The following is a 27,095-nucleotide window of genomic DNA, read 5'->3' on the forward strand; positions in this document are numbered from 1 at the left end:
AACCTATAGGCGCAGAAGTAGTAGGAATAATGGCACCAGAAATGACATTATTTCCATAAAATAGAGATCGAGAAACAGGCTCACGAATAGCATCAATATCTACTAGAGGGGCAGCAAACAAAAACTACAAAACAAATCCCCCACAGCAGCACCCACATCTTTGTCTGAAGTATAGAGATAAACTACTTTTTTCTCTTAAAAATAAAAAAAGAACAAATAAGATAAATCCAATTTCAAATGATGTAAGCATTGTCACAACTATAGAGAACTTTGCAGCTTGTGAGTTTCCTCTTCCAAGTTCATTTGCCACTCTAACACTGCAAATTTAGAACTATAAAGTTAATATTAAGCAGCAAACAAAAAACAAATAGAAAATTAAATGACAACTAATTGATTTTTTTTGTGATTTCTTAATTACATATATATATATATATATATATATATATATATATATACTATTTATTTGGTAGATGATGACAAAAACAATTGTTACAACCATAAAAAGGTAAAGGGCATCCTTACCTTGTTGCAGCCATGAAACCAAGCGCTATCATCATTTCCCATCCATTGATGTTAATACTGTAAATAATAAAATTTGCTTTTAATCTTTAACAGCAAAGCAATACTAAATGATACGAAACATGTTGGTAAGAAATTGTTTTCAGAAGAAAAGAAAAATTTGAAGGTGATAAGTTATACACAGTAATTCGTGTTACACGAATTCATCCCACTAAGCAATCTCCGAAATTCAAAATATAATAAGCCATATCAAGTATGCACAAACTAAATAAATAAACCACGTTAACGTAGTCTGCCTTATATCACATTAAATGATTAGATTCTAATCCAACTAAAGATAAAAGTTAAGAAAGGAAAAAACAATAATCAACTACCTTCTTCCTAGATTTTACATAGGTATTCAGCATTTAACTCGGACAAATCTTTGTACTCAAGCAAAAAGGAAGCAGAGAATCATTTGTATTTTCTTAGCACTATCACAGCCAATTGTAAAGACAAAATTTCAAATGGCCAGGGAATGAAGGACGGAGGAATAAAAAGGGAATAACAGTGATTTAAAATTTCAAGTCAAACTCCGGTCCTACCCCTTACACACCAAGCTACAGATAATGCATAATCTGGTATGAACCTATGAACTACCTTGCTATTAGTAACGTGTACCTTGTAAACATACCAATTAACAAAAACAGAAAAATGCTCATTCTGCATTGTTTTTCTTCAACCAGTTAAAACATCATATCAGGTACATGAGACATGACTTCAATTTCATAAGCATGACAATAACAAAGTGTGAAAGGGGATATACTTGAATTAGTCCAAAATTCATTTTGAATACAAATTTTCAAGCTCCGAAAAGCACAACCTATCAATAAAGCAATTGTTAGAGGATTTGAGCATGATTTCATACTTCAAATAACTCCTTAGAGCTTAATCTAGATAAATAATGTCTTAATCCTACATCAATTTGTTATATTGTGATATGAACTAATCCATGAGAAGAAGAGGAAATTAAATTTGCAAAGATATATAAGAAAAATAATTGAAAAACAAAGAAACTTCAGGTTTATTTTTTGGTCATTCAATAAATAGTCAATATTTTTTAAAGAAGAAGAAAAATACTGCTCTTTATTCAAATTGAGAAAAAGAGGTTCATACATCATGTTGCAAATAGCTAACAATCTAAGGTGAAACCTCTTTTATTCAGTATCTTTTCTGAAGCATGAAAGCTAGAGAAGCCAACTTATTAGCAATAATGTTGCAGTTTATTCTTACCCACTGAACACTAGGTGATGAAAAAGATTGCATCAATTGAATGCAATCTTTGATAATGCCATCAAAATATGTGTAATGCAGCGTTGGTGCCTTATTACATGACTTCAATACACCATCTTAAGGCCAAAGATTCTGCCACTTTGATACTATAAGTATTTGGCATAAACTTTGTTGCAATTGCAAAAATTTCACCCTCATGGTCCTAATAATGATTCCAATGCCAAAGTTTGCTTTTAATTTGGCTTTGGTAATGGCTTCTTCCATCTTTCATTCCTCCTTGTAACACTTTTATTGCCTTCAGAAGCGATAAAATGAGGTGGTGTACCTGCTGCATATAATCTGCTCAACTGACATTTTCTTTTGCTTGAACACCATTGGTTGATTTGGTTCCTACAATAACGTTAAATAAAGCAATTGATATTATGATGTGACTAACTTTAGAAGCTTTTAAAAGATTATTCAATAACATATAAGCTCTGGATTACCGTTGATACTACACATTACACTAAGTTTTGTTTACCAACCTCATTTAGATGTAAAACACAAGCAATTGAAGGGAAGGGGCTAGTAGTGAGGGTAGGGGTAGGTAAGAAATTATTAGTGCAAAAAAATTCAATCTCAGGCCATGAACAACTTAAAAAGTAAAAAATATTAAAAAGCACTATTGGAGGAGAGATATACATATACCTGGGTATTTATGAGTGAAAGTATCTCATATACTTGGTCCTTTTCCACCTTCCCTTGCAGCACCTTCATACTACACAACAAACTGGATGTAACACAAGCAATTGAAGGGAAGGGGCTAGTAGTGAGGGTAGGGGTAGGTAAGAGATTATTAGTGCAAGAAAATTCAATCTCAGGCCATGGACAACTTCAAAAGTAAAAAATATTAAAAAGCACTATTGGAGGAGAGATATACATATACCTGGGTATTTATGAGCGAAAGTATCCCATATACTGGGTCCTTTCCCACCTTCCCTGGCAGCACCTTCATACTACACAACAAAATTATGTATCTTAGATTCTGAATACATAAATGGTAATTGACAACAATAAACAAAATTGGAAGATTGTTCATGGGCTGAAACCTTCTTCATGAATAACATCATTGACACTCGTCCTATAGCAAAAGTCTTGGAGCAAAGCGATAACATTTCAATATTATAATCGATTTACTTACTAATTTGAAAAAATAGCACTACTCCATCCATCCATGCATGCTGCATTATTGGAAACTCACCTGTTAAGAGTAGCTGACACAGTTTCCTGGACAATAGCCCTCCAGTTGTAACCTCTGTTTGCAATAACATATATTGCACCTTCGTCGGTCACCATCTTCGCACTCTTCTCACCAATAACCTTTATGCACACCTGCAATACATTCCATTGATTTCAGTAACTGCAATCCCAGTCTCTTTAATTCAAAAAATTAAAAATCCTATGGTAATAGGTTGATAAATTCAACCAAAAAAACATATAACCCATAACCTATCTTAAAACCTTTTCATCAATGTTCTAGATAAAGGTATAAATCAAAAGAGATAAAGGAATAACTTTCAAGGGTCATCATCCTACCACATGATTATCAATCAATATATGGAAAAACACAGATACCCATAAAAGTGTAAAAGATAATTGAAGGTAAAAGGAAAAAAAAAGGAGTCAACTTTTTATTTTCTAGCTATGGTTGGATTCATAAAACATACCCCATATGCATGCAATGTCTGAAACATCCCCAAAAGCTTTGATTAGATTAGATATGTCACGAGGATTTTGAAGAAAAACAAAGAAGACAAAACCGATTCAAAGCAATCTTAAGAATTCAATCAAAAGACAGAGATTAAAAAAATAAAGAGAGAGAGAGAGAGAGAGAGAGAGAGAGAGAGAGAGAGAGAGAGAGAGAGAGAGAGAGAGAGAGAGAGAGAGAGAGAGAGAGAGAGAGAGAGAGAGAGAGAGAGAGAGAGAGAGAGAGAGAATGCATAAAAAAAAAGAAGGAAAAAAAAGAACCTTAGTTTGATAGCCCTCCCTTCTCATATGCAAACACACAAATGGGATTGCTTTTGGATTCTTCGTCGTCCATGTCTTCTTGGGCACTCCTAGAACTATTGTTGCTTCTGAGCATCCATAGACAGTGGCATATCTCAATGGTGCTAAGATCTAGATGGCATATTCATGGCAATTTAGAACCTGCAATGACCAAACATAATTGATAAGCATGCCTATAGTGACAAAAGTTTCAAGATATCAGTTTCCAAAATATATGAAGTAAGATGCATAAGAAGCTGACTGAGTAGAAAAAAATGTTTAAAACTTAAGCACTCAAACTAAAATTCAAATATCAGCTGCCTTGACATTTTTTTTTCAAGGAAAATTGTCTCAAAAAAGCTTAAGCTGTTAGTAGTGATGTTAAAAACTTAACTCATCTTCAATTAACAAACTAACCCAATACAAAAAGATCAATTGGTGTTGATTATTTTATATGGTTTTTTCAAATATATCTATATCAGACTAACTCTAGCAGCTCCAAATTTAAAACCTTTAGACAGAAAATATTATCTGAATAATACCCAAAAGCAAACACCAGCCATTTAATTGCATCAAGTTAGAATACTAAGAGCTAAACAACTATTTATTCAAAAGTAGATGCTTATATGGAATGTAATTGCACTTATTCACAGCTTTATAAGAAAAAATAATATTAAGAGTTAATCATGGCAACATCCTGATCACAGGCACTAGCTGGGCCATTTTCCTTTGAAGAAGTCCGTTTAGAAATAAGAAAAACAATAATAGGACTAAGAACTAATTAAAAGAAAAACATATATTGAAGAATAGAAAATTAATCAATGAAATGAAATATTTAATTAAAGAAAACACTTCCTTTTCCTGATCTGCACAATATACTAGAAATCAAGTAAAATATATAGTTCAAAGAACTCTTCACAGAACCATCTTTGTTGGAGCCATGTTGAGATCCATCCTCCTTCTTGGACACATCTGCCAATGGATCAGCTTCCTCCTGAGCCTTGTACAAAAGAGCACACCCATATTTGTAGTATGTGTGCACACACTCAGGAGCAAGTTCACCATAATGCGCCACTCTGTTTTGATTCAAATTATATTTCAGAACATTGTGTATACAGAAAAATGAAGGTTAGAAATATCAAATTAGCTACCATTTCCAAGTTCACCATGCACGCATTCGATGGATAGCATAATAGAGAGAACATATACTCGCAAACGAGAAATTCTCCAACTCAATTCAAAATCTTTTAGTAAAAAAAAAAAAATCACGCACAATTGAACTGTTAAAACTGAAAATTGGAGAACATATTCTACGATAAAATTAACGGAACCTGATTTCGTGAGCACGACTAAAGTTATCAGCTGCTTCTCCAAAATCGTTTTCCTTAATTGCCTTGTTTCCTTTTACATAATGCACACCTCCCTTTTATTTTTTTAACCATAAACCAATCATTTACAAATACATATATAATTTAAACATGCAGGCCATACTAAAAAGAGTGAACAAAAAAATTATTTTAACTTTGAAAAATTACAATAACTACAAAATTTTATAAAAAAATTTACAATTATTTCATAAAATTACTATTTCTTTTAGTCCCTAAATTTTTTTAGTTTTAAATTTTTTTTACTAGTTAACTATCTCAGTTTTTTTCCATTCTTACTTTTAGTGTTTATATAGAGACTAATAGTAAGGACCACAAAAAATTAAGAGACTAAAATTAGTCAAAAAAAATTCAGGAAGTAAAAAAGGAATTACTAAAACGTTTAGTAACTAAAAAAAATAGTATACCCTTATTTATTTAAAACACCTAAAAAATAAACAATTTTAAAAGAGTAGAGACATGAAATAGTATACCCTTATCCAAGGATTGGTTTAAATAATTAGTTGGGCCTCGAATGTGCACTGCACCTCATCTTGCACAACCCACCACAATCTGAAAAAGTCATGAAATATTCAAAGTTATTTCTTTCCCCTCATTTCATTATTGCAATGTGACCAACAAATGAATAATGAATGAAAAGTAAATACTACAGTATAAGGTAAATGTCCCAACTCCCTATGAAAAATTATTTGCCCTTCTTGGCTTGACAATTTAAAGGCTATTTTAAGAACCCAACTACCAATAATTTTGTTATTGAGTAAATATTATTGACAAATTATTACCTATGTCTAGCATTAGCCTTCTGTTCACGTCTCTCACGATAAGCTGGACAAAATTCAAACAAGAGTTACAATTAATTTATAGTCACTTTGAGATAATAACAAGTAATGTTGAATACATTTTTATTCTTAAAAATAGTCTAAAATATAGAGACTGGACGTAAATATTTTTTTATAAAGCTTAAAATAGAAAATAACCATATTTTTAAGGGAAGAAACAAGTTAAGAGTGAGAAATTTACAAAACATAAAATAGACTATGATGCTATAATTTATTTTTTTAAACATACTGGCTCGTTGTCGGGAAACTGCAGTTTTTCTTCTGCTTCCAGTATTTCTTCTTCTATCTTTGGATCAGATGAAACCTGCATCATGAGAAACCACCAAAAGATGCAAAGTTAGAATAAAAATAGATGTAAATAAAATGACTCTCAGCTTCAAGTGACCGAGGCTGCTAAATGCATAACAAAATTCTATATATGAAATATTTTTTTAATAAATATAATAATACTAACAAAAAAATTAATATTTATATTTACTAATTGATCACATGTTTGTTAGGCCTAAAATATAGTGTTCATTTAACCTTTTAATGTATTTATGACTAGTGGGCTGACTAAATTTTCTAATAAGAAACTCAAGTCTGGCTTAGATTATATGTGCTTTCACTCACATATGAACTCCTGAAAGAAACCAGATCTTTTAGACAATTTTCAAGATCAACATTCTCACTATTAATGAAGAATTACTTATACCGAATTCATTTCTGATTTTTCCTTCTCAAACTGCAACTCTGCATATTCTCCGGCAATGCACTCTTTATCAAACTCACCACCATCAATGTTTCTATCAACCTGCTCCAATATTGCAGATCCCAAAGCTTGAGTTGTCCCCTTTTTCAAATTCAGAAATATAGCCATACTCATCAGCATTATCATCTTCTTTTCACCCTGCTTCTCTCTGTTATCTTACTCCTGCAGATCACCAGATACTTTAATTCTTTTTTCAGATATTCAAGTGCATCACCTATACTTCAATAAGGATTAGCAAAATAAATGGCAGAAAAAGAAATGACTCCATCCTGGATGACCATAACCAAGATGGAATCTGGAACTACACTTTCCTCCACAAGTAAAACAGGCAGTAAACACTGATCAATAGGATAATCAGATAAAAACTAACTGAAATTGTGATTACTCCCTCTTTGCCAACTTTCTCCATAGCTTTTGCAATCAACTCACCAATTTCTCTCTCTCCATTAGCAGATATGTCCCAACCTATCAATCTAAATTCAAAAATAGAAATTGAAGATAAAACTCAGTCCTTTGCAATATACAAGAAGAGGCTCGTTGACAAACCTGTGCTATTTCTTCAGAGGTGCTAATCATCCTTGCTTTGCTTTTCAAGTTTGCCACCGCATCACCTACAGCCATACTCAGACCACACCTCAGGTCCAGTGAATTCATTCCAGCCACAACTGATTTGCAGCCTTCAGTAAATATTGCTCGCGTAAGGACTATAGCACATGTGGTTCCTGCAAAACAATTAAAGTGCTCCCTCTGTCACGGTAACAACACCTAAATTATTAGATAATAACAGCGACCTGAAAGCAAGTTTATAGTTTTCTATCATCTATATCATGTCCTAAGATGAAAGACAAACTAATTTTTTAACAACCACAGAACCCTGCAATCTGGTATTGTGCAACATCATTAGTAGCATTAGCAACATGCACTACAAGTCTGAAACTAACCTTCTTAACTTTATCCTTGAATTCAATGCTCTCTGCAGTATTTACTCCATCTTCGGTTACTTTAGGGGCACCAAAACTTTGCTCCATCACTACATTACCCTCCATAAAGAGAATAAACTCAACATCAACCAATTTTCGATCAGAGCACGATTTTGAGGGTTTCAATAGTGATGTAAGCTCCATTGGAGCTTGTAGGCCTAGGATCTTCTTCATCAATGGATTCTTTTACTTCTTGGAAAATAAATGGCAGCGGAATGGAGAAGGAAGAGAGAGAGGAGACGCCACTTCAAGGAGAAGATGAGTCAAGAAGAAGCTCGCCACCATAGGAGGCCATGGATAAGAGCTTGGAGGAAGAAAGAGATGAATGAAGGGAGAGGGAGAGAAGAGCACGGAATTTTGTGCTCTAAAAGAGCTCTGAAATCTGAAGTTAATATTCAAATGCTCAAAGTTTTAAAAAATGCACACACATGACCTCTATTTATAGCCTAAGTGTCACACAAAATTGGAGGGAAATTCAAATTTCACTTGAATTTGAATTTGTGGAGCCAAACTTTGGAGCCAAAATTTCACTAATTATGATTAGTGAATTTTAGTTATGGTTCAGCCCACTAATCCAAGATCAATTCCAAGATTCTCCACTAAGTGTGCTTAAGTGTCATGAGGCATGGAAAGCATGAAGGACATGCACAAAGTCTGACTATATGATATGACAATCGGGTGTAGTAAGCAAATGCTCACCTCCCCCTCTAAAATTTAATTGGATTGGGATTCTACCAATTCAATTAAATTTATTTCCAACCACACACATCAAATATCCACTTAGTGCATGTGAAATTACAAAACTACCCCTAATACAAAAACTAGTCTAGGTGCCCTAAAATACAAGGGCTGAAAAAATCCTATATTTCTAGGGTACCCTACCTTATGGAGCCCTAAATACAAGGCCCAAAAATAATGAAACCTTAATCTAATATTTACAAAGATAAGTGGGCTCGTACTTAGCTCATGGGCCCGAAATCTACCCTAAGACTCATAAGAACCCTAGGGCCTTCTCTTGCATCTCCGACCCAATCTACTTGGAGTTTTCTATCCAATGCCCTTGCGGGGTAGGATTGCATCATTCCCTCCCCCTTGAAAAGGATTTGACCTCAAATCCCGAGGTTCTTGAAACTCTGGGCTTTTTTCCTCAACACCTATAAAAAGAACAAAAACATATGCATTAGTGGTGCTTAGTATGTTGAAGTAAGGTAAGGTCTGAAAAATTATTTCCTAGGCATCTTCCCATGAAGGAACATGGTTCCTCACCAACTCAATGAGTGATGCTACAAGTATAGAAAAATATGGGGCAAACCTTTTGTAAAAGTTTGTTAAGTCATGGAAGTCCCAAATTTTTCTTACACTTGGTGGAGCGGGACACTCGGGAATGACCTTTATTCTCTTAGGGTTCATGGGAACCCCTTGATCACAATTTAAAAAATTAAGAAAAGTAAAGCAATAGAACATACCTTTTTTTGTATTTTCATGTTGATTATTCCTACCAAAAAGTATGACAAACCTAAGGTGTCCTATATGAGTACCTAAGTTTGTATTGAAACTAAAAATAAGAACAAACCTACCTAATGAGTCCCTATGTACACAAATCATGAAGATGTTGGGTGCATGAGTGATTTTACAAAACAGTGTTGCACCACCCAAAGCATTCATCATACCACCTATTTTAGGGATTTGGTGCCTAATAACACCTATTTTAGGGATTTGGTGCCTAATAACACCTATTTTGGGTACCAACAAAGCACAAGGATTTAAGTTCTTGTGAACCAAACCTTCATCCAACAACTCCTTTACTTGAGGAATAATCTCAAGCCTAAGAGGTGTGGCAATGCTAACAAGTGTCTTTTTACAAAGGAGAAAATGTGGAGGTTGTTTAAGAGGGGAAATTTCTTTAATATTTGTCTTTATTTCAAAATGTCTTTCCTTCTTAGCTAACCTCTTGGAAGAGACACTTACCTCCTTACACTCCTCCTTAACCATTAAAGGTTTTCCTTCTTCTTGGGGTAGATTTCTTCACTAGATTCTTCCCCTTTTGCTTCTTCACTTTCACTAGAGGAAGGTGAAGTAGTAGCCTCATCTTGGCTACTATAAATGTCTTGGCTCCTCATAATCATGATTTTCTTGGTGGAGCATTGAGAAGTAATGTGACCTCTTCCAAGACATTTAAAGCACTTTATGGAGCTAGTCTTTTCTTGCATACTAGCCTTAAGGGGTTGTGTTTCTATTGTCTTCCCCTTATCATCATTGGGCTTAGAAGGTGCTGCCCCTAAGATGCCTAGACCTTGGTCTTTCTTTGGATAAGAATGATAGCCATAAGATTTTAAAGTAGGCTTTCTTTTAAGTTTTTGCTCTACCCTTATTTCCCAATCTAAGTAAGCCTCTACATTGCCCTTCCCATGGAAGTATGAGAGTTTAATGTTAACCTCTTGAGACTTTCTTTCATTTTCTCACCTATGGGAGTGAGGTCTAAGATGTGACCTATGCCTTCCTTCATAATAGTCACGAAGTTCTTCACTTAGGCTCTTGAAAGAGTTATGACTACTATAGGAGGCATGTTTTTCTCTTTTCATTTCTTTCCTTATTTTTCTTCTTTCTTCCTCTCTTATTTTCTCTCTTTCATCTTGACTTATTTCTTCCACTCTTTTTTTTCCTTTTTCTTTTCTCTCTTGTTTTTCTTTCCACAACTTAAGGGATTTCAACTCATCTAATATCTTATACAAGGGGTCCTTAGGAGTAGAACCCTCACCATTAACACTAGATGAAGAATGAAGACTCATGTTGGTTCCCAAGTTATGGTTCTTTCTTGTTGGGGGTTTGAAAACAAAAGGTAAAAGAAACTATGGTTGAAACTAGCCAAAATAAACACTAAAAGAGGTGTGAAAGATAAGGTAAAATCTAATTGGTAAAAGGTAAGCTATCTAGGCAGTTTGACAATGGAGGGTAAAGGAAATAAGCTATGAAAGTAAGCAAGAAATTAAAGTGCAAGAAATGCAAACTAGGCGGATCCTAAGAGTGTTTGCATGACCTCATTTAAGGTTCCCAACAAAACACTCACTATCCTAAGGGAAAATTGCCTAAAATTATTACACACAAATGGAAGTAGGGTGACCTATTGGAGGCTCCCAACTTACTTCCAATGAAAGGCCTTTTTGTTACAAAATTTGAAAGCAAAACAAATTGCCAATTACAAAATTACAAAAAAAAAGTCCTCAATTGTGGTGGCTATTCTCTCTTTAGTGTTTCACTCAATTTGGAGTGCTTCTTAGTCCAATAGCTCTTAAGGTGGTTGGCCCCTTGCTTCTTTACTCAAATTCTTCAAGATATAGGCACCAATTATAGAACAAATTTTGAGCCTAAACAACAAGCACACTTTCCTTTCACTTTTTTTTTTCAGGACATTGATTTTTCTGCCAACTTGTTCGATTTTTCTTATTTTTTCCTTTAATCCAAATCGCTTGGTTATTTTTTTATAATTTTGGTCCAGATGTCTAGAAAATTCAGTAACACTTTCAGCTCAAAAAACGTAGTGACCAATTCCCAGTAATTTATACAAGTTTGTATGTTCAAGCTGCCAACACTAGCAATTTCAACCTAGAAATCAAGAGTAGTGTTTATGTTGCTTAAGGCTTGGATAGTTACAATTTGTGTTGGCTTATGCTCAATTATCTTGAATAGCAAAATTCAAGAGAGCTTAAGACTTATTTGATTCACAAATCCAGCCACAACTCAGCACCACAACTCAACTTCATCATAGGCATCATGTAGGAATCTTAGAAAACAAAAAAGAGTTCAACAACAAGACTACTTCTAGGAATTGATTTAGAACATGTTATGAACTAAATAACATGCATGAATTAGACTCAAAATTCAAAATATAGGCTAAGAATGACAAGAATACATGAACAAATGTATCTAGAATTCAATAAACAAAATAAAAATTCAACACAAACTTAGAACATAATGTGGCAATTACTATGACTAAACATGACTCTAAGACAACATGGATTAAGTGATTTACACTTAGATTTTTGTGTTTTTTTTTTCTAATCAATATTTTGGAAGAACATTTAGATCTAAGGTTCAGCACAAGAATATTATGAATGAAAAATGATAGAACCTAAAATCAACACAAAAACAAGATTCAAGAGTAGATCTACAAAATTTGAACCATAGAAATGCAAGAACAAGTGTAGATCTAAGATTTAATCGGTTTATTTTTTTTAATCTACTCTAAACAGCACCAAACCACAAGACAATGGAGGATATACAAGGAGAATAAGATGAAGAACAAGAAATTAAAGAGAATTCACCGAACAAAAAGATAGAGGAAGCGAAAGAACATCACCTTGATGAAGATGTTCTTGATACCACATGGTGTAAGCTCCATTGGAGCTTGTAGGCCTAGGATCTTCTTCATCGATGGATTCCTTTGCTTCTTGGAAGATAAATGGCAGCGGAATGGAGAAGGAAGAGAGAGAGGAGACTCCACTTCAAGGAGAAGATGAGTCTAGAAGAAGCTCACCACCATAGGAGGCCATGGATAAGAGCTTGGAGGAAGAAGGAGATGAATGAAGGGAGAAGGAGAGAAGATCACGAAATTTTGTGCTCTAAAAGAGCTCTGAAATCTGAAGTTAATATTCAAATGATAAAAGTTTTAAAAAATGCACACACATGACCTCTATTTATTGCCTAAGTGTCACACAAAATTGGAGGGAAATTCAAATTTCACTTGAATTTGAAATTGAATTTGTGGAGCCAAACTTTGGAGCCAAAATTTCACTAACTATGATTAGTGAATTTTAGTTATGGTTCAGCCCACTAATCCAAGATCAATTCCAAGATTCTCCACTAAGTGTGCTTAGGTGTCGTGAGGCATGGAAAGCATGAAGGACATGCACAAAGTGTGACTATATGATATGGCAATGGGGTGTAGTAAGCAAATGCTCACCTCCCCCTCTAAAATTTAATTAGATTGGGGTAGGATTGCATCAGATAGGAGGAATGGGTTCGATCGGTACAAGGAGAGTAATCAGAGTTTGATTCATCGGTCGAAGAGTTTCTACGGCGGCGGCGGGTCGCAAAGTGATCAATTTCTAAAGGGGTTTCAGTCGGAGAGGGAGCGATCACGGAGGGATGGGAGCATGTCATCATGGCGGTGAGGTTTGAAGGATTTGGATGATAAAGAGAGGGTAGTGCGTTCCCCTAAGGGTTTGAGGGATGCGAAGTCTCCTTCGTGGTCGAAGGATTCTGTTTCTGAGAGCGAGCAATCGAAGAAGAGATCTGCTTCTTCTCCGAGGCCTTCCAAAGATGGTAACTCCATCAAGTATAAGTCCAAGAGTTCAAGAGTGTTGAGGTGAAGAAGGCTGAAGAGGAGTCATTGCAACAGGTGAAGATGGTAACTTGCACCTTCACAGGTCCTTGTCGTCAATGGGGGAGGATGACAAATGGGCTTAGAATGTACGATGTAAAAAAAAAATTTTGTTCCCCTAATTACAAAATTGCCACCGTGCCATATTTTAAATTGGTTCTCTAGAACCGTCATAGATGGCACGTCGTAAATACATTATTTTCTAGTAGTACTTTACCATTAACACTAGATGAATGATGACTCATGTTGGTTCCTAAGTTGTGGTTCTTTCTTGTTAGGGGTTTGAAAAAGGTTAAAGCTAAGGTTCAAAAGAACTCAAGATAAGCGTGATATGCAAGAAGAAAGTATTATGCAATAAAAAGATCAAATAGGCGTGACTAGTAAAGAAAATAAGATATGAAAGTAAGAAAGAAATTAAAGTAGAAGAAATGTAAACTAGGCGGATCCTAAGAGTGTTTGGATGACCTCATTTAAGGTTTCCAACAAAACACTCACTATCCTAAGGGAAAATTGCCTAGAATTATTACACACAAATGGAAGTAGGGTGACCTATTGGAGGCTCCCAACTTACTTCCAGTGAAAGACCTTTTTGCTACAAAATTTGAAAGCAATGAAGGTAATCGTACAAGTGTCCAATTACAAGGTTCTTTTCTTCTAATTTTTTTTCCAGATTTCTATAAAATTAAGTAAAAATTTCAGCTCAAACTTCGCAATGACCAATTCCCAGTAATTTTTAAAAGTTCATATGTTCAAGCTACCACCACCAGCGATTTTCATACTTTGAATTTTTTAAGCATGGTATATTGATTGCCTTAGGCTTACTATCAAATTTCCTATGCATGTTAAACTCACTAGGCTTGTTTACCAAAGTTTTAGGTGTTCAACATTCACTTAGGATCAAAATTTCAGCCAGCAATTCAATCACCAAAACTCAAATCACATAAGACACAATCATAAGGAAACCTAAAAGTTCAAGAAAAGGTTCACAATCAAAGACTCTCTAAGAATTATTCATGAACATGTTAAGGACTAATTAACATGCAAGATTTGAATCAACTCAAATAATAGGCTAAAAAATTTTCATACATTCATGAACAAATGAGTTAGACAAAGAAACAAGAAAATAAAATTCAGCACAACATAAGGAATCTTATGTGACGAGTTTCATGACTAGACATGAATTCTATGACAAAAATACAATGAGTGAACATGTCACTCTAGATTTTGGAGGTTTTCTTCTACTTTAATGTTTTTGTAAGAATTTTATGGTTTAGGTTTCAGCCACAAAAAGAGCAAAACAAAACTCAAGGGAACCTAAACTCAACACAATTCATGGTTCAAGAACAAGAAATTTGAACCATAGAAAATCAAATCTAACTTCTATAGCAAGTTTTGTCGGTGGAAATTCTAAATAATCACATTAGCAACATTCAAAACAAGAAATGTAAGGAGATACATGGAGAAAAATGAAGAAACAACAATGGAGGAGAAGGTAAAGCTAAAAATTAATGGAGGTTTAAGGAGCACCTACTTGAAGCTCTTGTGCTCTTATTACCACTTGATGGAAGCTTGCTTGAGAAGCTTCTATAGAGGTTGGATCTTTAAGCTTCAATGAGGTCCTTCAATGGTGATTTTCAGCCATGGAATTGTAGTGGAAGATAAAGGAAAAGAGGTGAGATGAGACACCATCCACTAGGGAATAAGCCATGGAAGAAGAAGCGTCACCACCAAGAGTGTCTTGGATAAGAAGCTTAAAGAGGAAATTTCAATGGAGGAAGAGAATGAGAGGGAGCGAGAGAGAAAGTGGCATGGGAATGAAGGAAAGAGAGGGAGAGAAGTTGAACTTTGAAGTGTGTCTCAGAAGACTCTCATTCATCAAAGTTACCTCAAGTGTTACTCATGCTTCTATTTATAGCCTAGGTAGCTTCCTTGAGAAGCTAGTGTTACACTCCTCCAATAGCTAAGCTCACCTCATGCCAAAATACATGAAGGAAGAAAGTGTCCTTGAGAAACTTCCTTGAGAAGCTTCCTTAGGAAGCAAGTGTTACACCCTTAAAATGGCTAAGCTCACCCCCAAGGAAACACACACCCCTCCAATAGCTAAGCTCACCCCCCCCCCCAAAAAAAATACATGAAAATACAAAAAAAGTCCTTACTACAAAGACTACTCAAAATGCCCTGAAATACAAGGCTAAAACCCTATAGTACTAGGACACCCTTAATTTATAGGGTAGGGTGCCCTTAATTTTTAGGGTACCCTACAAACTAAAATGGCCAAACTACAAGGCCCAAAAGAAGGAAAACCTATTCTAATATTTACAAAGAAAACTGGACCCAACCTTGGCCCATGGGTTTAGAAATCTACCCTGTGGTTCATGAGAATCCTAGGTGACTGGTCCCTTCCTAGGGAGGATTACATTAGATCATATCACAAGCACGTATATGAATCGAATGTAATCAATACTTAATTAATCCTTCCTTAAACATGACCCTTCATTAACATCCTTTCTTTCACAATTATAAAACTTGAATCTTTAAAAAAAAAACTTGATTAATACTTGAATTAGATAAAAAATATCAAATCAAGAGAAGAAAGACACAATCTTTTTATACTAGTTCCCTCTCTATTACTATAGAAGCTAATCCAATTATCTAATCCAAAACCATAATTAGATTTTCACCATGCATCAATAATCAGCAATCACAACCAATCTACAATTCCCAAAACGAAAAAAGTGACTAAGGCATCCAACACTAGGGTCCTTTGTGAATATAAGCATAAAAGAACCCTACTCTTAGCCTAAACTAGAAAATCCTATCCTAACATGCCTTAATTGATTCATGCATAACCAAAAAATACTATGTAAAAGCATACACAAAAAATAGAGTAAACTTTTCTAACTTAGAAACTTTTCTTCACACTAACCATAATGATGAATGATACTATGATGCAACACGAAAAATATATAAAACCAATACATATGCCACTCAAGGGAGTTAGGCATGTAAAAGTCAAAACATCTTCAAAAACTTCTTCAAGCTTTTCCTTGAGAGGTTGTTCACAATGTTGCTCATCTCATGATGTTCCCCCTATCTCTAATAATCTCCCCATTTTTGGCTTTGATGATGCCAAACAAAATTATGACAGAGTGCATTTGGAGGGTTTGAGTCTTGAGATTGGAGCTTTGATCCTTAGACTTATCCTGAAAAATTCTTAACACTTAAGAAGAGATTAATTCATCATTATCATCATCATCATCATCATATATCATATATATACTTTTTATATGTGTTAATGCAATGCTCAATGCTTATGCAATGTAATCAATATCCAAATATGCAACAATGTATATTCTGCCCCTTTTGGCATTAACAACACCAAAAAGTTTGATTATACACAAGACATAACATACAAGTAAGAAGAGAAATAAAACCATATTTCATTAATCATAAAGCATTACATAACCTTTTAATCAAAAGGCAAATAAAAAAAAACTTAATCATTTTCTATAGACAGAGATAGACAAAATCATAACATAACAAACAAATCATCAAACAATGAAAACAAGCACACGAACATAACTACACTTCATTCTCTTCCGGGTTCAGAAGGTTACTAAGGGATAACCTAGTTTCTATGTTCTCAAGCATAGTTGTAATGTTTTCTAAGGAGCTATGAACTTCTGCTTGGTGCTCTTGATGGAGATGAAGAATTACATCCAACTTCTAAATCATAAGAGACTCAAATGGGTTCCACTATTGTGCATGCTCTTGTTGTGCTTCTTCTTCCATTTGGTTGATGTTTGATGTTGCTTGTGGCTCTCCCGCCATAATCCATTCATGATCAACATATCTCATCCCAAGATTCTTGAGATGCCTTTTGATTATCTCATTTAAGGCTTTTGTGAAATCAATTATCTCATTAGAAACATCAATATTGAAGTAATCGATGAATCTAGAGGCTAAGACAGCATATGGGAATTCATAATCCACTAGTCGACGACTTTTTAACATAATATCTTCAATCATAAGTACCCAATTCATTTGAATACCTGATTTCAGTCCATGTACAATTTGTAAGTCATTGTTGGTAACTTGTTCATGATTGCGTGACCTTGGTGCAAGAATGTAGGTAATGAGATGCACTAACATTCTATCTTCAGCTTTTAAACCACCAACTCTTAGAAGATTTCTTAGATTCCTTGTTGGGCCATCCGTAGATTCCTCAAACTTGCAGACTCCACCCATGTCTAGCCCTGCTACTACTTTCCAAACTGTAGCATCAATGATCATCTCTACACTATTGACAGTAAAGTACAATTTGTCTTCCATGCGAACACAGACACATGTATAGAAAACTTTTACCAACTCTGGGAAAGTTAAATCCCTGCTGAGAGAACCATTCCAAGTCCAGAAACTTGAGTATTTTCACGCTCTACATGAGATAGATCATCTTGAAATCAGTCTTATTGATTTCATTAGTGAACCACGTATCCAGCCTGTTGAGAGTTGTTTGAGAACACTCTCCTTGCTTCATTTTCGAGGATTTGGCTTTCTTCTGAGCTCTAGAGGGGTTGTTGGCCATTTTCAGAAGATAAAGGAGGTTCAAAGGTAGAAGAAGGGTTTAGAAATGGTAAATTTGTGATAGTTGAAGGAGTGACTGATTAGATTCACCTCTAGGTTTTGGGAGAGTCTGAACAAAGCATTGGAAACCAATCTTAGGCTAAGTTCACCTATGAAGCTTTTAGTTAAAATTGGATGCATATTGTGTTTATGTGTTATTTAATTGAATGTATATTGAGGAAAAATTTACTACCGTTTTCATAATCAAATTAATAAAACTTTTACTTAAAATTGAAACTTCGCGGTTTAGAATAGTGATATTGTAGCAACGAGGCGTGTCGTTACAGTGGTGCCAATAAGAACACCCATGATTAAATTGAAATGGGAAAGCCCAGCCTATACTTGCAGTCTCATCGGGTGATCGTGAATAGCCAATAGTGATTGTCTGTTTGTTGAATCTTTGTAAATTTATCAAAATGTTGGTGATTTAAAAGCTGAAGTGTTTGGATTATTTTTTATGAACAAGTGGAAATGATGAATTCTTGTGAAACATTGGTTGATGATGTTGTAATTATTGATGAAATTGGGCTTGAATTGTTGCTAAATTGCCTTAGGTATATTGGGCATATGATGGACAATTGATGTATGCTAATTTTGCTTTTAAGAAAAAACTACTACTATGGAAGAGACTAAGGAGATTACTATATACACATTAAAATGAGGTAACATAAGGGTGCTGAGTACTTGAGGTGAAATACAATTTTAAATTGTAACTTTTAAAATACTGTGGGATAAAATAAAATAACAGAATGATAGAATAATTAGGTTTCATATGCAACATAATTAAGAGTTGTAAGAACAAATAGACGTGGGTAAACAAACTCGCCCACATTGATTAAAGTTTGTCTAGGTTGATCTATATTTTTAGTGAGACACCTGACCACCCTAATTCACAAAATAAATGAGTTGTTTATTTTTGTTCAAGTTCATCACACATAACCCGTGGTTAAATGGGCCCGTAGGAACCAAAAATATAAAATTAACTAGGGTAAATAGCCACTTTTATCCTTGAAAGTGTAATTCACTAACAAATGTGTCCCTGAAAGACCTAAATGCAAAATTTAGTCCTCGAAAGTGTTAAAAGTGTGACAAAAATATTCTGCCGTCAACTTTCGTCCATCACCATTAAAAAAGTTGCTTACGTGACATAGAGGGAAAATTTTGTTAGTAAAAACTTACCTACATGTCTGCAAATGTAGTAACTTTTGATTTTCCTTGACTGTGGGAAAAAAGGTTTTGTGGCGTTTGTTGATTTTCTTCATTCCCCAAAGGATATTTTTTACACAACCCAAAATTGACTCTTTGTTCCCAAAAGGTATGTTCTCGATTTTTCTTCATCTCCCACACTTATAAAAACTTCTACAAGAGAAATGCTTCATCTCCCACACTTCTACACTTCCACAGCCTCATTTCATTGAAAAATTTCCCAACCTCAGCGACACACAATGACGCACACCCATACAATCGTTCCCATTGACGGTAACCACAACGACGCACACCCAAGTTTGGACTTTATCATACGCTATGTCATCTTTGTACGTTTTTTCTTAAAAAAATTCTACGTGTATGGCGTTTATTGGTTGGCCATAATGGAATCATCGTCAGCTAGTGTCTTCGTCGTCAACAAACAGTTGTTTTGGGGTTTCGACGATGACTGTAACGACGTTGTTGTCATTATGTTTTTCGTGGTGGTCATCGTCCATCTGGCCTCTATCGTCAAACCTTTTATCTTGTGTTCTCTTCTTTATTCTCAAACTTCTTTTCTTCTATTCTCTTCTCTTCTCTGTTATGAAACTTGCCTTTTCTTCTCTATTCTAAAAATTTTTGTGTTTTCAATTTGTGAAAATACAATTAATGTTTGTTATGTTTCTCTGTAGGATGTATGATGAAATGAGTCTTATTTTGCACCACAATGGTAAATTTATACAAAATGCAAATGGGGCACTGGAGTATATGGGTAGTGAATTCTGTGTCTGGGAAGAAGTTGAAACAAATTTGGTTAATGTGTGGACACCCCAAGAATTGTGCAAAGCTTGCCGCAACTATGTGAACTTTGTTTCAGTATGCTATTTGGTGTCTGGTATTGGTTTACAAAGGCTTTAGAATGATCGTGATGTGTTGTCTATGTGCCAAATTGGGCTTGCTGATTCAGAAAAAGAAGTTCATGTATACTTAGAAAATGCTGATCCAGAGAGGGGTCCTGTTAGTGACATTGGGCTAGTGATTGAAGTACATGCAATGCCTAGAAAACGTGGTTGAGGCTATTGCTGAAGAGTGTACTCATAATGATATTGAAGATATGGATGTCGATGTTGCTAAAGGTGGTTCAGATGATGAAAATTAAGTACTTGGAACTGGTGTACAAGATGCAGAAACTGAAGTTGTTGAAATAGAACTTGAAGTTGTTGGAGTTGAAACTGAAGTGAACAATGATGCAGATGATGATGAAGTTAAAGAACATGATGGGCATGCTGAGTTTTCTAATTATTTTGAATGTGACCCAGACTACGTATATGTGTCTCTAGAAGATGATGGACAATCAACTGCACATTGGCAGATAGTTACCAGTCTGGAGAATTTCAATCCCTTTCCAACAGTGATGATGAAGGTGACTCCAATTCTAAAATCGTGTATCTCAATGCAGTCCTACAAGTAGTTTTGGACAAGTGCATTTAGAGGTTGGGATGTTGTTTGATAGCATCAAAATGTTTATTGAAGTTGTTAGAGACTTAACTATTTTCCATGGCAGAGATCTGAAATGGGTAAAAGTTGACAACATTCAAGCTAGAGCGCGTTGTAAACAAGTTGGATGTTCATGGGAAATTTATTGTTCATGGTCTGAAGTTACAAGAAGCTTTCAAATCAACACTTTTTTGGAGGAGCACATATATGGAAGGGTCTTCAAAAATAAACAAGCTACAATGAAATGGATGGAAAAAAGGGTGGTTGATAAGCTTAGGTTTCATCCAAACCTAAATCATGTGGAGCCACATGAACATTTCAGAGAACATTATAGTGTGCAGATTGATGAAAGAAAGATGTTTAAGGCTATCAAAGAGGCTTGATCACTGGTGGCGGGAAGCATCCAATTGCAATATGCTAAGCTTTGGGACAATTCAAATGAGTTAACAAGAAGTAATGAAGGATCAACTGTGAAAATGAATTGCATTCTTATACCTACATCTTCTCCATAATTACACCGAATTTATATATGTTTAGATGCATGCAAGAAAGGGTTCAAGGCTGGCTACAGACCTTTTATTGGTCTTAATGGCTGTTTCCTGAAAGGGTACTATGGCGGTCATTTGCTTGCAACAGTGGGACAAGATGCAAACAATGTTTTTTTTGTGATTGCGTATGAAATAGTAAATGCTAAAGATAAAGATAACTGGAAGTGGTTTGTCACTTTGTTACATGAAGACATAGGAGACTACAAGCAATATGGCTGGAATTTCATGTCAGACATCCAAAAGGTGCAATTCAATATACAGAGTTGATTTCATGCATGCATATGTGATAGCAATATGATATACTGTATCGTGGACATTTTTGTCAGTAAGTACAATAATTGAAGGTTATAAATGTCAATAAGTTATAAACTTCAGGGTTATTTTTTACTATGTAGTAATTTGGTCTATGATTTCATTCAAATCATACTAGTGTGTCATGCTGGCAATATAATTTGTTCTGTCTGTGTTTAATTTTTCTTGCCTTAAACTGTTTTGATATTTAACATGTAATGTTTATTTATATGCTATGTGTAGGGTTTGTATCGTGCAATGCATGAAGTTATGCCAAGTGTGAAACACGGGTATTGTGTTATGCACTTATGGAGGAATTTCTCAAAGCAGTGGAAAGACAAAAAGTTAAGAGGCCTAGGGTGGAAGTGTGCATGATCTACTACTGAAGCAGAATTTAAGGTTAGTATGGAAGCTATAAAAAGGAAGAATGAAAAAGCATGGTTATATTTAGACAAGTGGCCCTGTGAATCATGGACCAAAGCTTACTTCGATGAAAATTGCAAAGTTGACAAATTACCAACAATGATTGTGAGTCTTTTACAAAGATTTTAAAGTTCAGAAATAAGCCAATTTTGAGTCTATGTGAGGATATAAGGACATATATAATGCGCAAGATGACAAGTGCAAACCTGAAAATGGCTGCAAGATTAGGCCCATTGGTACCTATGAATAGTCAAGGCCAGAAAAGGAGAAACTTGAATCCAACAAGTGGACTGCAAACTGGGTTGATGATCCTGATGGAACTAGATTTGAGGTATGCCATCATGAAACAAGAATTGATGTCGATCTATGTTCGCGGTTGGCAAGTGCACCGGATCGCACAAGTAGTATAAAACGGTAAGAACCGAGTATCGAACTCTCGGGGAACTTGTGTTATCTGGAAAGCTATTTCGATAAATAGGCGTTTGGTATGAAAATATAATTGTGGTTGCAGACAAGTATTTAAACTATCTAGGCAAAAAGAAAGAAAATCACGCAAGAGAAATACTGTGTAAAAACAAGTAGAGAAAGCGTTGGTCTTCCTCATAGGTTCCTGATGCTAAAAAGGATGTTCTCTATTTAACAATGCTCATGCGTTCCTATGTTGTCTCCTGGACTGCTAGACCCCGATTCCTCATGACAGCCTAGCCTAGTCCTGATCAAGCCTCATCCACAGATCCCTCTTGTAAGACTAAACTCAACCAAGACCGCATTAAGACACACATACACAACTAAGTTCTTGTACCCCGATCCCTCGTGATAGCACAACAACTTAGTCCCGTACTACCAAGGACTTTAGAATCAGACCAGTTCCCACTGTTGAATGACCCTAACAAAGCATGCATCTATGTGATCAAGTTAAAAGCACACTGGAATAAAAAGCAGATAACACGGAGAACACAGAAAACATCATTACGTAGATAAAAATATACTTACATCAGGTACCTACAGGGAAGATCCAACAGAGGATTTAGCTTTCCATAGTCAGGAAACCTCCTTTACAACAAAAAGAAGGACAAGATGAAAGACTGCAAAAACACAAGTGGAGAGGATGTCTCTTGCACCTCTAAGATCTCACACTCACTCATAAACTCATCTCAAGTTCACAGAACGGCTTCCGCTTCGTACTCGCATCTTTACAGATCTTCACACAACAAAATCTCTCAGAACTCTTTGGAACTTGGACCTTTCTCTCTCTAGAACTTCCTAAACATGAAAAAGCTTCAAGCCAGGGCCAGATTCGAGTGCATGTAGAGGCTTCTTTAAGAAAAACTCCAAACTCCCTTTGCAAATCTGATTTCAGGCTTAAATAGGTGGCCTTGTTCGTGCTCGTGCGCTTAGCGCACGTTAGTGATTTTTGGCTTAGCACGCTTCTCTCGCTTAGTGGATCAGCTGAAGCGGTGCGCTTGATGACCTGGAGCGGTGCACTCAGTGAACCTGACAGCTCATCTTCTTTTGGATTTTTCCTCGCGCTTAGCCACTGAGTGTCGCACTTAGCGAATGCTCGCTAAGCCAGCATATTGGCTTAGCGAAAAGGTGAAAACAACACTTTTGCCAATTTGCCTAATTAACCTGAAATTAAGAGAAATTGATTTATTAAACACACAAAACAAAAGTATAAATTATCTATTACCTATATTTAACAAAAGTACTTATAATATTACAAAACAACCATAAATTGGGAACGTTTGATACAAAATACACATGTTTTATACACAAAAGTTAGTCGTATTCATCGACTAACAACTCTCCCAAATTTACAGTTTTGCTTGTCCTCAAGCAAAAGAGAACAACTCACTTGTCCTCAAGTGGTAAAACATGCAGTGTTTATGTATAAAGGTGTATGCATCAAAATTTATTGATTGCATGATGAGAAAGATGAAGCAATGTGTACCTATCACTTGTTTTCACAGAATATGCAGCCAGACAAAGAGGAGAACAAAATGTGAACTATACAATTGGATGAAGTTAATCATAAGACAAATATCAAGGAAAGTAGCTCAAACCACAGTCTCACGGCTACTGTTTCACTCAAGCACAAGTGTTTAAGCTATTCATTGATAACAACTAACAGGAGGTCCAATCTTTGCATTTCATTTCATGCCATCAAGTCAGAAATGTATAAACAAAACCAGAAGGACTTTCTCAGCTTCTAGTGAGGCTTGGCTACAAAAATTCATTGGTTTTTCTAGGATTCAAAGGTTTAGATTCTAAGAGAGCATAAGTCCTAGACTAATCCCAATGATCTTTTCTTGTTTTGTACAAATAGCCTTCTCACTATTCCCTTTTCTTAATTTGCTTTTGACCTTATTGTAACAACATAACTTATTTTTTTTCTTTTCTTTTAACATACAACTTATTTGTTGTGTATTGAACCATATGCTCTCCTGGAATCTAAACAAGGTATCAGGAGATAATTATTTAAGTTCAGGGTTCAATTCATGACAAAATCATTCGGCCTATACAGGGAGCAAAGGATGCAATTATCATTCAATGTAAGCTTTTTGGTCAAAAGGCTTGTGTATGTACAATCATGGCCTTCATCATGTTATCATTTATACATTTCATTCTAAAATTTAGAGATTCATGCAAAGATTATTACTCACAGCTAGTCATTCACTCACAGTTTAAGGTCACACTCTCACCGGTTTTTGGTTCAAGCTTTTCTTTCACAATCAATCTGTCTACTGACTAACAATTCTAAATGCAAGTTCACATTCTTGTTCTTTCTTTGTCTAACATACACATTTGCACAATTTCATGAAAGGAAACACAAATCTCATCTTAAGCATGCATTCAATTTAAAACAAAGTCATACACCCATTTTCACAAAGATAAAAGTGTTTTACTGCCATGTCATCTAAAATAAGTTAAACTGTTCAAAATGCTTCAGGATAAGCATACTAACTATTCATATATAAAACTAACAAGAAGTAAATAATGTACTAAAACCATAATTATACTAATATATCAAAAAGCACAAAACCAAAAATCAATAGGAATTTAAAGATCCTGTGATTGGTCCTGAGTGTCCTATGTCTTAACCTCCTCCTCGTTAGTCAAATGCAATATAGGAGTAGCTGCAGGAGAGGTGTTCGGAGATAGGACTGGGGTGGTTTAAACTTCAGGCGTTGAAGGATCTGCTGCTTGCTGTGGAGAAGTGGTATCTACCATTGGTGCCGGAGGCTCTAGAGTGGCCTCAGGGACTTTTCAGGAGTGGCTGTAGCTTCCTGAGTTACAACTACCCTCCTCTTCCTGATCAAGGGCTCAGGGGAGGAAGACTCTGATGACTCATCCGATGGTTGATGTGGTACCTGAGCGGCGGGATCCTCGTCATCCCTGTGAAGAGGAGGCTGAGTCCATGGCCAGGCTACCCATTCATTAAATTGTTCTACTGTAGGGATGGAGTCAGAAGGTGCTACCAGCTGGAGACTTTGCAGCAAAATAATCTGCCCCTAATGTATGCTTCAAAGCATGGCTTCGAAACATTGAAACTCTACATGAGGTGGGGTAGAAAGAGCTGCTGCAATACGAGCTGGAGAAGGAGTTGCTAATGTAGAAGCTGGATGAGGAGCTGCTGATGTAGAAGGAGTCTCAACTGGCCTTGCCCTTGGTCTTCTGGCCCCTCTAATAATAATTGTTGGATCATCAGGGTTCCAACAATTCTTCCATATGTAGGCCAAATTAATGAATGGGCTCAGTCGTTCAAAGACAAGACTGTCGGAGGCAACTCCTCTCGTCCTGCATAAAGCTGTGCTAAGAGCAGGAAATCCAAGTCTTGAGGAGTTAGACTGGGCCATAGAAGTAATCTGCCCTGAAATGAGGGCTCCGACATTCATGTCCAGTTGAGTAACTAGACCAAAGATTAACCTAGCCTGATCCATAGTCAGATCCGATATGTGAGAGGTTGGAGCCAGGTTGGAGTAGGATAGAACACTCCAGACCTGAGCAAGGGTGGTTAGGTCTTTTCTGAGGATCTTCCCCGGGTGACCTTCGGCATTTAGAATAAACCCTCGGTCGGGTATGCACAATGCAACCTCAATTTCTCTAGTGTCAGTAGGCATCCTGCAGTATCTTGAGTAGACGGGGAAAGATTCACCCTCAGCAAGCACCATAGGTGTTTCTAGAAAGGCATTGAGGTTTCCTGCATCAATCCTTATTAAGTGGCCCCGAATTCTGACTTTTTTAGGTGAAGGCCCCTTAGGACTGTAAAGGTTGGCGTATAAATCCTTCACCAACGCGAGGTCAATGCTACTATCAGCTAAGTTGGTGAGGTGCTTGTGAAAGTTACGCCTCTCCAGCTCGCCCTTGAATTCATCCAGCTCTGTGTGATAGATTTCCACTTTCCTCTCAGCTAATATGTGTCTTCCCTACACGTTGTCAGTATATCTGGTCCAAGCCTCAAAAGAGTGGAATCTTCTTGTATCATATTGAGTGGTGGGCCTTGAACCGCCACTCTTTCTTTTCCTGGAAGACATCTGCAGACAAAGGAATCAAACAATTAATCAGGACACAATTATTCAAACTTCAAAAACTGGAAAATAAAACTGAAAACAGCACTGGCCGCTTAGTGAGACATAATTCGCTTAGCGGGCCTTCACAAAAACGACACTGGGCTTAGCGACACAGGAGTGCCGCTTAGCGGAAATTGCTACGGTCCAGTGTTTTCAAAATTGGCTTAGCTGGCAAGGAGCTTGCTAAGCCTAAGGTTAGCCGCATGGATTTGAGCTTAGCCAAGAATAAGCTGCGCTTAGCGGCACTAAACTGAGCAAAAATTTCACTAAGTCATTGGAGCTTAGCGAGTGAAGCTCGCTTAGCTCAGCGGATGCTGCAACCAATTGCGCTTGGCTCAAGAATGCTCAGCTTAGTGTGTGGCTATCACAAAAAAAAAATGGTTAAGTTACTTGGGCTTAGCAATTCAGCCTCGCTTAGCCACAGGTAGTTCAGCAAGAGGATGAATGTTCATCCTCAAAGGATGAACTCGCTTAGCACAATCAGTGAGCTTAGCGAGTTCTTCAAATAAAGCTTATATACAATGAGTATTGATGAACTCGCTTAGCGCAACATTCTCGCTTAGCGAGTTCATCGCTTTTTCCAGAAAACACAGCTCATTTTCTCGCACTTTTCAAGCCTCTAAAAGGCATATCAGACATGCAATGTGTGTGCCATACTCAATTCAGTATACAAGCTTACATAACCCTAATCTTAAACTAATTCTAACAAAACATAAAAAAACCTAAAAATCTAAAGCTACAGTTAAAGTCTTCTACCCTAAAGTTAAGACAAGAAAAAGAGAAAAAAGGATCAAGGAACTTACTTG

General features: G+C 36.0%; 1 protein-coding gene across 8 annotated transcripts; it reads right to left on the reverse strand.

The window, feature by feature from the left end:
* Positions 1–30: 30 nt before the first annotated feature.
* Positions 31–7,892, reverse strand: LOC114416834. 8 transcript variants are annotated; one of them, XR_003667599.1, is made up of 14 exons: positions 7,733–7,892; positions 7,338–7,513; positions 7,162–7,256; positions 6,735–6,953; positions 6,270–6,344; positions 5,675–5,753; positions 4,741–4,892; positions 3,799–3,978; positions 3,032–3,162; positions 2,717–2,786; positions 2,479–2,548; positions 1,792–2,181; positions 523–579; positions 31–317 (listed from the first exon to the last, which is right to left on the reverse strand). XR_003667599.1 is itself a non-coding variant. In XM_028381861.1 (7 exons), the coding sequence occupies exons 3-6, from the start codon at positions 6,915–6,917 to the stop codon at positions 5,701–5,703; spliced, it is 354 nt and encodes a 117-aa protein (XP_028237662.1). In that variant the 5' UTR covers positions 6,918–7,264; positions 7,338–7,513; positions 7,733–7,892; the 3' UTR covers positions 4,595–4,892; positions 5,675–5,700. The 8 variants fall into 8 exon arrangements, 1 of the variants encoding a protein (XP_028237662.1); XR_003667598.1 differs by having other exon boundaries at positions 7,221–7,264; XR_003667596.1 differs by having other exon boundaries at positions 7,162–7,264.
* Between the last annotated feature and the right edge of the window lie 19,203 nt (positions 7,893–27,095).

This window comes from Glycine soja, chromosome 6 (assembly GCF_004193775.1).
Source record: "Glycine soja cultivar W05 chromosome 6, ASM419377v2, whole genome shotgun sequence".
Taxonomy (NCBI): Eukaryota; Viridiplantae; Streptophyta; class Magnoliopsida; order Fabales; family Fabaceae; genus Glycine; species Glycine soja.

What these genes read in the sequence shown, in the direction of transcription:
- LOC114416834 (XM_028381861.1), bottom strand. Translation starts at nt 6,917, where the DNA reads ATGATAATGCTGATGAGTATGGCTATATTTCTGAATTTGAAAAAGGGG. An exon ending in AAAAATCAGAAATGAATTCG is followed by an intron (nt 6,345 to 6,734) that starts GTATAAGTAATT and finishes CTCATGATGCAG; the next exon opens with GTTTCATCTGATCCAAAGAT. An exon ending in AAGGCTAATGCTAGACATAG is followed by an intron (nt 5,754 to 5,983) that starts GTAATAATTTGT and finishes TGACTTTTTCAG; the next exon opens with ATTGTGGTGGGTTGTGCAAG.